General features: G+C 45.4%; 1 protein-coding gene across 1 annotated transcript in view; it reads left to right on the top strand.

Moving 5' to 3' along the window:
- Positions 1–922: 922 nt before the first annotated feature.
- Positions 923–11,319, top strand: part of CPA6 (carboxypeptidase A6) — a 396,768-nt gene continuing 386,371 nt past the window's right edge. The window contains exon 1 of the mRNA XM_081013425.1: positions 923–1,830. Within this exon, the coding sequence (XP_080869551.1) occupies positions 998–1,830 (833 nt within the window). The 5' untranslated portion in view covers positions 923–997. The remainder of the gene's footprint in view (positions 1,831–11,319) is intronic.

Raw genomic sequence — 11,319 nt, forward strand, 5'->3', positions numbered from 1 at the left:
AAATACCGGAGCAAGTAAAAGCCAACGCCTGGCTGCCACCGTCGGGGCACAGCAGCCAGGCCAAAGAGCAGTGAAAGTGCCCACGCCAGAACCTCCTAAACCCGCCCTAGTGATAGAAGTGGCGCTAGAGCTGCCAAACGGACACCCTCTAAAGATAAAGGCGCTGTTGGACTCAGGCAGCTCCTGCAATTTCATGAGCAAAGAGTTTGCAGCTGAACACCAGATACAGACGATCCCTTTAAGCAACCCCCTGCAGGTGACCACGATCGATGGCAGGGAGCTGTTGGGAGGAGAAGTCAGCTTGCAGACCGTCCCAATGATAATGAAGGTGGCAAGGCACACCGAACTGATAGCGTTTAATGTGGCCACCTTGGGAGGAGCTCCCATTATATTGGGGATGAGCTGGCTAGCGTTACATGATCCGCTGGTGGGCTGGCATCAGAGAGTGGTTTCTTTTGGTTCAGCACATTGCTTAGAACACTGCAAAGAGGGAAAGGGTTTGGCAGGGGCCCAAGCCACCCTAGCAGGGACTGAAGTAACGGAGAACGTGAAGGTACCACGACAATACGCAGATCTCCGCGACGTCTTCAGCGAAAGGGAAGCTGACCAACTACCTCCGCATAGACCCTTTGACTGTCAAATCAATTTACTCCCTGGGGCACAGCTCCCTGTAGGCAAGCTGTACGCCATGTCAGACAGAGAGATGCAGGAGCTAAGAGAGTTCATTGACAAGAACCTGAAGAGAGGGTTCATCAGAGAGTCCAGGGCGGTGGGGGGCAGCCCAGTGTTTTTTGTGGATAAAAAAAACACGAACAAGCCGAGGCTGGTGTGTGACTTCAGGGCCTTAAATACAGTGTCAGAACCAGTGGCTTTCCCTATGCCCAGGATTGACGACATTTTGACAAGGGTGCGGAAGGGAAAGATTTTCACAAAGCTGGACCTAAGGGGGGCGTACAACCTGATACGAATAAGGAAGGGGGATGAATGGAAAACCACCATGTTCACCCCTTTAGGGGCATTTGAATATTTAGTTATGCCCTTCGGCCTACAAGCAGGCTCCGCATGCTTTCAATCGTTTATGAACCACGTCCTGGGGCCTTTGCTTTACAAGAATTGTGTGGCCTTCTTAGACGACGTGTTGGTGTATTCTGAGAATGAGGAGCAGCATGTGAGAGACGTCAGAGAAGTGTTGAGCAGGCTGCAAGCCAACCAGCTGTGGGTGAAACTGGAGAAGTGTCAGTTTCATACCAAGGAGGTGGAATTCCTGGGGTATCACCTGTCAGACAAGGGATTGGCCATGGATCCCGGCAAGGTCCAGGCGGTGCTGGAATGGAAAACACCCAAAACAAGGAAGGATGTGCAGAGGTTCCTAGGATTTGGGAACTTCTATCGTAAGTTCATCCGAAACTTTGCCCACCTGACGGCGCCCATTACGGACTGTCTCAGCAGTAAGAAGAAGTTCGTTTGGACTGAGGAGGCGGAGCGAGCATTTGAGGAACTAAAAAGGGCCTTCGCCTCGGAACAACAACTCCTGCATGTGGATTTACAAAAACCGATGAGAGTGGAAACTGACGCATCAGACAGAGCGATTGGGGCGGTGCTTCTGCAGCCAGGGAAGGAGGAGTCAGAGTGGAGACCGTGTGCCTTTTTTTCGCGAAAGCTGAACAAATCCGAGAGGAACTACACGGTGTATGACCGAGAACTACTAGCCATTCATGAGGCGTTCCGGAGATGGAGGCACCTGCTAATTGGCGCACAACATAAGGTGCAAGTGTGCACTGACCACAAGAACCTAGAGTATTGGAGGACGGCACGAGTGCTCAACCAACGGCAAGTGAGATGGGCCCAGGAGTTCTCCAAATTTAACTTTGAGATTTGTTACGTGCCAGGCCCAGAGAACATTAGGGCGGACGCTCTCTCACGCAAACCTGAATATTTGGAGGGGGAGGGAGCACCCGAAGAGAGACATGTCATCCCAGAGGACCGCTGGGTGTGTGGGGCCGCATTGGTGGGACAAAGAGAACTGGTAGAGGAAACAGAGAATGATGAATACGCCCAGAATAAGCTCAGAGGTCTTAGGGGTGAGGGAGAGGAACCAGGGGGTTTCGAGGAAAGAAATGGAGCTTTGTATTACAAAGGGGCACTGTATATCCCTGAAGGAGACTTAAGGGGGAGGGTACTCAAGCAGTTGCACGACAGCCCCACGGCGGGGCATTTTGGACAACACAAAACCATGTGGTTGGTCACCAGGGAATTTTGGTGGCCTAAGGTGAGGGAAGATGTACGGGAGTATGTAAGAGGGTGTGAGCAATGCCAGCGAGCCAAAGGGGAGAGGCGGGCACCGGCGGGGCTATTAGAACCCTTACCAACCCCAGAACGACCTTGGGAGGCAGTGTCGATAGATTTTATGACTGATCTGCCGAAGTCCAAGGGGAAAACAACCATCATGGTGGTGGTAGACCTACTAACAAAGATGTGCCACTTTGTAGCCTGCTCGCATGCAGTCACGGCGGAAGAGACAGCGAAGTTATTTGTAGAACACATTTTTAGGTTGCACGGGGTGCCATTGAGGGTGGTCTCAGACCGAGGAAAACAATTTACTTCCAGGTTCTGGAGGAAGCTCATGAGCTTACTGCAGGTGGAGGTCAACTTTTCGACTGCCCGGCACCCTGAAACCAACGGGCAGGCGGAAAGAGCAAACGGTGTCCTCCAGCAATACCTGAGGTGTTATGTCAATGACAGAGAGAATGACTGGGTAGAAAAGTTGGCGCTGGCGGAATTTGCCTACAACAATGCCGAGAATGTGTCCACAGGGATGAGCCCCTTCTTGGCTAATTATGGGTGTCATCCCAGGGCTTTCCCAGGGGGAGAAGGGGAGAGATGGAGCGTCCCGGCAGCCGAGCATTTTGTAGAAGAAATGGAAGCAATCCATCGTCAGCTCCAACTCAACTTAGAAAGGGCGAAGGAAGAATACAAGAGGCAGGCAGACAAGAACCGAAGGGAAGGTGAAACCATAAGGGTGGGAGATAGGGTGTGGCTGTCAACCCAAGGGTTGCCGTTCAAAGGAGGTTGTAAGAAATTAAGACCCAGGAGATTGGGTCCCTTTGAGGTCATTCAACAGGTCAACCCAGTGGCTTTCAGGCTCCGGTTACCCAACCACATGAAACTGCACCCAGTATTTCACAGGTCGTTACTGTCACCGTATGAGGGGGGACGAGAAGGGATGGCCACTCGGGGACCGGTCATAGAAGAAAGGGAATGCAGCAGCCATGTGGCAGAAATCCTCGACGCCAGGTGGAAGGGGGATCAGGTGGAGTATTTGGTAGCGTGGGAAGGAGAACCGGAGTCAGAAAACACTTGGGTAATGGCAGAAGATATCAATGACGAGGTATTGATAGAAACGTTCCATCAAAGGTTCCCAAGGAAACCTCAGCCTGTGGAGAGGTTCCGGAGGGAATACTTTGGGACCACCGATGAGGAGGAGGAGTTGGAAGGATTCTCGGACTCGGAAGGGGAAGGGGAGATGGACTCTGAGGAGGAGGAGTACTTCGAGACCAGGAACCGCAACAGGTGGAGAGAAGTGTTCGGGACATCGGAAGATGAAGGAAGTTCATTCCGGGGTTTTGCCTCCTCACCGCCCGTAGAGGAGGGGGCGAGAGGGGATGAAGGGGGCCCTGGAGGGGAGGTGGATGTCAGGGAACTGCCATCGGAAGGAAGGGAAGTGAAAGGGCTCACACAGGTTGGGAGAGACTCAGCAGCTGAAGAGGGAACCAGTAGGGGGAGAGGAGCTGAGCTGAGGGAAAGGGAGCTGGAGGGATGGCTCAGAGACACTTCCAGCGAAAACAGTGGGGAGGTTTCAGGACCTCCTGTAGGGACACCCACTCCTCGCCGGAAACTGTCACGCAGAGAGTCCAGAAGACGTGTTTCCGTTAAGGAGCTTTTATGTTGGAAGCGATTTCGAAAGCAACCACTGTCGGAATCTGCCAGCGACTGACGGAGCCATGTTTAAGGGGCTCCGTTACAGACAGAGGTTTGCAAACTTGACCAAACTCTGAGAGACTTGGATTTTACACACAAGCAGCTCATCGTCCCATCACAGACGGTTACCATAATGCCATAACATATAATAATAATTATATAACGCCGACAGTTCAACAGTAAGCAGGAAATTTAAAATATATCCAAAATTCTGAGAGAACATAAAAAGGATAAATGGACAATTCTTAATATTTTCAATATCCAATCCCAACCCATGCAGACACACTTTAAAAACCTGGACTGTATGTCCTTTATGTCTGGAGACAGGTTGTGTATTCATAGCAGTGACCAAGGAAGAATGGCCACTGGGAAGAGGGCAGAGAGAAGCAGCACTGTGGCGTACCTGTAGCAGCAAAACCAGATGCCTTCATCTGCCTGAACTGCAACTAAACATGTCTATCCTGTATCGGTCTCTACAGCCACAACAGGTGCTGTAACTCTCCAATGGTTTGACTTTACCACCAAAGGCACACTCTTCCATTGTCTCCCGAGGTGAGTTCAGCTTAGGAAATCAAGTAGCATCATAAAAGGTTTCCACTTCTGGTCTCGCCCCCCCAAATGTATTAACCTGACAGCTATTTCAACAACCACTAAATTTAACTTGCTAATTTTCTAATTTACAAAATATGTTCAAAATAAAATTAGACATTTCCCCCGATAGGCAGGATATTAATGCTTCCTCTTGCATTGGGAGGAAGCAGCTATTTTTCCATCTTTGAATGTTCTTAGAATGTTTACTTCAAAACCTCTGGAGACTCCGCTCATCTTCTAATTGCCTCTCCACACCCAAGCATCTGGATGTACGAAGTGCTATTTACCAGCTCTCCCAAGCCTTCTCTTCCCCTGCCCCCCCAAACACATGTTAAATGTTTTGCTATCTCTAAAGATTCAATGGAAACAAAAACAAAAACCTTCATATTTGAGAGGCAAACTGTGCAGCCTAGGAAGACAGTTTATACAGAAAGGCAGTGCTGTGCAAAAGTATGGAAAGTGTCCTAAATATGCTTTTCTTACCAGGCTTGTACAAGCTGGATGAAGAGCCAAACACACAAACTGGGGCTGCACACATATGGCCACAGGGTGGTATTCAACTAAGCTTTACTCAGAATAAAAGGTAAAGGGACCCCTGACCATTAGGTCCATTCGTGACAGACTCTGGGGTTGCGGCGCTCGTCTCGCTTTATTGGTCGAGGGAGCCGGCGTACAGCTTCCGGGTCATGTGGCCAGCATGACTAAGCCGCTTCTGGCGAACCAGAGCAGCGCACGGAAACACCGTTTACCTTCCCGCCAGAGCGGTACCTGTTTATCTACTTGCACTTTGACGTGCTTTCGAACTGCTAGGTTGGCAGGAGCAGGGACCGAGCAACGGGAGCTCACCCCGTCACGGGGATTCGAACCACTGATCTTCTGATCAGCAAGTCCTAGGCTCTGTAGTTTAACCCACAGCACCACCTGCGTCCCTTTACTCAGAACAGACCCATTGAAATTAATGACCATGACTAAGTTGGGCCTATTACTTTCAACAGGTCTACCCTCTTAGCCTAACTTACCTCACAGGGCTGTTGTGAGGATGAAATGGGGAGGAGGAAAACCATGTACCCCACCTTGAGATCTTTGGGAGATAAAGGTGGCCTATGAACAAATAAATGTACTGCCCCCATGAAATACATTTGGATTTACTGTGAACTATCTTGTCATGATGGCACATTCCCTAGGATTTGCAACAATATTCAGGCATGAAATTGCGACCTGACATATCCTCAATATTATTACCTTGGCCACTTTGCTTCAGTGATTCAGTTCTGTGCATGCAATGAAGGCCACAATTCACTATAGTTCACTTAACTTGACCAATAATATTACATAGGAAGAGTATTATGACAGAGACAGTAGATGAAGTTGCTTCTCTCTGATCTTCTTTCAACATTACTTTTGGATGGAGAAAAGACACATTCAGGTAACTTTTCCTTCATATTTTTTGTACTGTAGACCTCTGCCCTGAAAGAATTGTCACAAGGTAAGACTGTCAGGAGAAACAATTTCATTGGGTCTTCAGGATGTGTTCAATAAAAAGAGCCTGATTCACACATTGCCTGAGTTCCATGGAAGGTTCCCTATGATAAGGTTCCAATGCGATCTGGTAATATCTATAGAATTGAACCATTTGAAGTTGCCAAATTATGCAGCATCTTAAATTATGCAATTATGCCAGCATCAATTGTCCCTGGGAGCTGAACCAATAACATAAGCCGCCTGCCCTGAACTACATCAGAATTAAAGTGAGAATCAAATGCCATTGGGGTGATGAATTAGTAGCACCAAGACTTCATTAAAATGATAATTCCTAATAGAAAATAAAACACTTGAAGCTCAAATCTGAGAAGAGAATCAATTTTATGAGCATCCTTCCATGCATCAACAATTATAAAATAGATTCTCTCAAATATCACGTGGAAAATAAAATTTTCATGGTGGGAGTGGAGCGGAAACCACAGAAAAAAAAAGAAAGAGGTTATGGTACTGCCACTTCTAATGGCAAGTCTCGTCCCTAAGTAATAGATAGTATGTCCTCTATGGAGAAATTTGGTGAACTGGTTCCTCAGTCCCCCCATTTCTCTGCTGACAGATAGGCTGAGGAATTCTGAGATGCCATTTACACACAGCTCCAACTAGAACATCGAGCTGTTCCATATTTATATCCTTGAATAACTCACGCATCTGTGCCAACGATTCGCTAACTTGTTATTTGGCATTGTATACTCTGCTTTCCATCATCTTTCAAACAAACTTGTGGTATATTACGCTTAAAATCCTAAAACAAACTTTTGATTTCCTTCACGGAGCTTGTTTCTTCTTACAAAACCTGTGATTTCATTCTTTGCTAATATCGGTTAAACCCATGCTTCATTCAGGTATTTATTTAGGATCCCTTACCAGATGTGCTTCTTTGGGCACATGGGACAAATTTATATTCATGTGCTTCTCTGATATGATTCATGCCAAGTTTCAGTCCAATCCAACTTTCTTTAAAAATAATAATAAACCTTTCCCTAGGTGCCTTGGGTCATGTAGTTACAATGTAACTATATAATGTGCAATAAACCCTATGCTAAAATAAATAACCCAATTTTAAATAGTAAAACGGCCCCAAAACTGAAGTCTATCTGAAAACTATAGCCCACAAAGCAAACATTGCTGAGGTCTGATCACTGAAAAATAGCCATGAAATTTTTTACACACATTTAGAACAACCTGCACGTGCAGTGAAAGGGCTATTACTGTGTTGCTGGATCCCCAAGAGGCAATTTAGTGTAAAGGCAACATTATTACATCAGTACAAGAAAGCTTAACCTTGAACTACCCTCACGACATTTTCCATCCCCACCCTTTAATAAGGTCTTGCAGCCAAAACCCCATCTCAGATCTTTGTCCATTTCTGATCGTATAGAAAGCAAAACACATTTCTTGCGATTTCACAGTGGCCTCATTCACAGTCTGGCTTCCCATGAGATGCAAACCAGGCCAGTGTAAGTCCACGTTCATAGAAAATGCCTTCTTTCTGTGAATTCAATTCCAGATTGAGGCATATATGTGAGCCACCCACTGATTTGTCTTCTGATGAAGCTAAATCACTCATACCATGAGGCTTGGTTCCATTTATGCTGACTATGGCCTTATGTCTGAGTATGGGATATTGCTATGAAGTAGTGCTATTTTCTACAGACGTATGCCCATTATAAATATGCTGCTGTCCCTCAGTGGGAGGTGTGGGGTTCTGGTTCATATTTCCTCTAGTAGTGGTATTAGGGTATGGTTGGCAGGTACATGATACTACCAACTTGCTGAAGCTAAGCAGGTGTATGTCTGGGTCAGTGCCTGAATAAGGAACCGTGTGTGTGTGTGAGAGAGAGAGAGAGAGAGGGGGGGGGGGGAGAGAGAGAGACTCTTAATGAGTGAACTTGAATATGTATCTATAAAGTATATGCTCTTCTCATTTTGATGTTCCTGGGGCCCATGAGATCACCCTTAATCTTTTTAATAACCAGAAACTAACTTGAGCAGTTTGTCCCATGTTGGGCAAAGATTCCTGCATAGCAGAGGGCAGAACCAGATGACCGTCAGAGTTCTTTTCAACTCTGCGATTCTATGGTCTTTGTAAAAGTGGACCGACAAAAGCTCTGCCTTGATTCCTTGAGGTACACAATGACAGTCTTTTCAGAACCCTGTAAAATGCTTTGTTGCACTTTCTGAATTGGCCACTAGCTAATATACCATCATAGGTTGGTAATGCTTTGCTCATAATCTGGCATGTGTACATGATTAGAGCTCCTACAATCAGGTGAATCTGAAAGCAGGCACAGAATGTTCGTTAGGGTGCCATACATTGATTAAAACATTTTAGGTGTTTTTTATTGTAATTTTATGTTGCTTTGACCAAGTCTGCCTTGATACTTTTGCTACCTGAGACAAAGGACATGATGTACACCCACCTACACCCATTCCACTTACAGAATCCAACCACATTGGAATTTGAATACAGTAGAGCCGCAACTTACGTGGGGTTCACATTCCAGGGAGAGCACATAGCCAAAATTGTGCATAGTCAACCAAATTGGTCGCAGCGGCGGTTGGGATTGCCAAAGTTTTCCCCCAGATGCCATCCCCTTTCTTTACTTCTCTTTTGGCCAAGCGTGCAAAGCTGAATGTGCACAAGTTACATATGCCCAAGTTGTGAGTCTACTGTATTACTTAAATATTGGTGATGGAACAGCAACCTCCACTGTACTTGAGGGTAGCTGACTAGCTTTGGAGGTACAGAGCTAGTTAGCTTTAAATGGTAGTGATTGCTGCCATCTCCTCACATCTGCCGCCTGAGCCACTTGCTTTACTCTGCCTGACAGAACCAGTCCTGGCTTTGAGTTCCTTGAAGAACAAGCAGGATATAAATGTCATACAAACAAACAAACAAACAAACAAACAAACAAACAAACCCTCAATCTGCACTATACAATTAAAACAGTATCATACCACTTTAAATAGCCATGACTTCTCCCAAAGAATCAGGGGATTTGTGCTAAGAATTGTCAGGATACCCCTATTCCTCCTCAGAAAGCTACAATCTCCACCAGATTTCCTTGGGAAGAGAGGTTAACTGCTAAACCACTCTGAGAACTGTAGATCCCTGAGCAGGTTCTCTAAACAACTCTTAAAAATCACGTTCCACACAACATTCACAGCAGGAATGGACAAGACATTGCATTTTCCCTGGTACAAAATACAGTTAATTCCTAGCCCAGTATCAGCATCCAGCATGGTGGGACATTTTCCAATAGCCATGTACCCCAGCAGGACACACCAACACCAATCGCTACTTGGGTTTTGGAGCAGCAGCACAGACTCCCCCCCCCCTTCCTGGTTAACTTGCACACAGGCTTACTCAGTCATGGTGTTAGGAGTGTGATGGTCAAGCAGCTGCTTAGGTCCCAACCCATTACAACATCACCAAGTAACCCCTCTCACAAGCAAAGGGAAGGCTGGCCGCTGAAGAAGTGCTGTTTTGGGTAGGGGCAGTGTAAGGGAGCCTGCCCAGGGCCACCCAAAATCCGGAATCTGACCCAATTCATTTTCTGCTGAAAAAAGGTGATACCTTTGCAACAGAAGTGCAAAAACCTGAGAGTAACCACCAGCACTCTGTGTAACAACTGGGTAAAACTGCACTTTTATTGAATTAAAACAAAACCTGATTGACCCATATGCCAATAAAGAAATCACAGACTGTGCCAAAACACTTTAACTTTATGTCAAGTCTGATATAAGCATTTCAAAGCATGATATAGCCCATTTTCTCCACCAGGTTACAGAACCAGCCCTTGAGCCTATAGGGACCAGATGTGAATAGGGGCATTTGTTTAAACTCTTAAAATGTGACAGACAGCATTGAGTGAAAGAAGGGGAGGGGGAACCAGCCCCTAAAATACGTGTTCTTTTTCACCTTGTAAATATCCCATTTAACATTCATTGCACTCTTTTAAAAAACACATTTATATTTAGCTTTCTGCTATTGCCATGAAATGAATAGATAAATCATATCTAGACATCCATTCCAGAATCCAACATCAACATGAATGGTCCTGTGCAAACCAGCACTAAAATGTGCAGCAGGACAGGCTAGAGAGCACCCAAGGTGTCAGACACTGAGGACACAGCAAAATTAAATAAAATGTAAATGTAAAAAATAATACTAAAGTGCATGCTGGGGGAGGGTAGTACACCAAAAAAGCAAATCACAGAAAAAGAGATGTGAAGGCCCCAAAGAGCTGATGTGTATACTGACTGGGCATAACAACTTACAGTCTTCAAGTAAATACCAAGTGGAAGATTTTGACAACATTTCTTTTATTAAATGGCAATTCCGTTTATTTATTTTAACATAAATAGCAATGACTCAACATCTGCAATTTGTTTCATTAGCACTTGGCTTGAGCAGACTGTCATCATTTGAATACAAAATCCAAACATGTGCATAACTTTCCCCCATCAAAACCTTACCAAAGCTTCATATATTTTGCCTGCCTGTATATTATTTTTCATGGCAAAAAGCCCCCAAAGTGACAGAGTGTTGCTGATATAGGATCTGCCATTAAAGAACAGGAAATCAGAGGCACAGAAAGGCAATTTGGCAGCTGTGGCACAGCGAATGCGGCACTCTCCTAGATACCAGATGTGTGACAAAAAACATTCACAGCATTCTGAGCCTTTCTGAAGAAAACGTTGTACCCACAATTACTTAATCTTAAGAACTCCCCTCTATAATTCTTCCAGTCTCCTCACAAAATTTCTCTTTGCATCCCTTCAAAATGCATTTCACATCCAGGGATTGGAGAGTAAATGGATTTAGTTAGCATTTAAGGGCAAATTTACCTAATTCTCACTTTTCAAAACCATACGTGAAACAAAGTATGGGCAGCCTTCAACATTTGCACTTCTCTGAATTTTGCATATAATGAATTAAATACATATTCTTCCCCTGTTTACCGTTGCTTCCATTTCGCTCCCCTTCCTCTGTTGTGAACCCCAAGTCAAATTTTAGAATGCAAAGATTAACAAAATAGATATCAGAAAGAAGCTGTCAGTAAGGCAGATAATTCACACAATAGATATCAGAAAGAAACTGTCAGTAAGGCAGATCATCCACACTCACGTTTTCCTGATTGAAATGGTTAGAAATAGCAGGACATGGCAAATTCCACAAATACAACACTTGGAGGCAGTCCCTTTTTC

The sequence above is a fragment of the Podarcis pityusensis genome (genome assembly GCF_964106645.2).
Source record: "Podarcis pityusensis genome assembly, chromosome: 7".
Classification (NCBI taxonomy): domain Eukaryota; kingdom Metazoa; phylum Chordata; class Lepidosauria; order Squamata; family Lacertidae; genus Podarcis; species Podarcis pityusensis.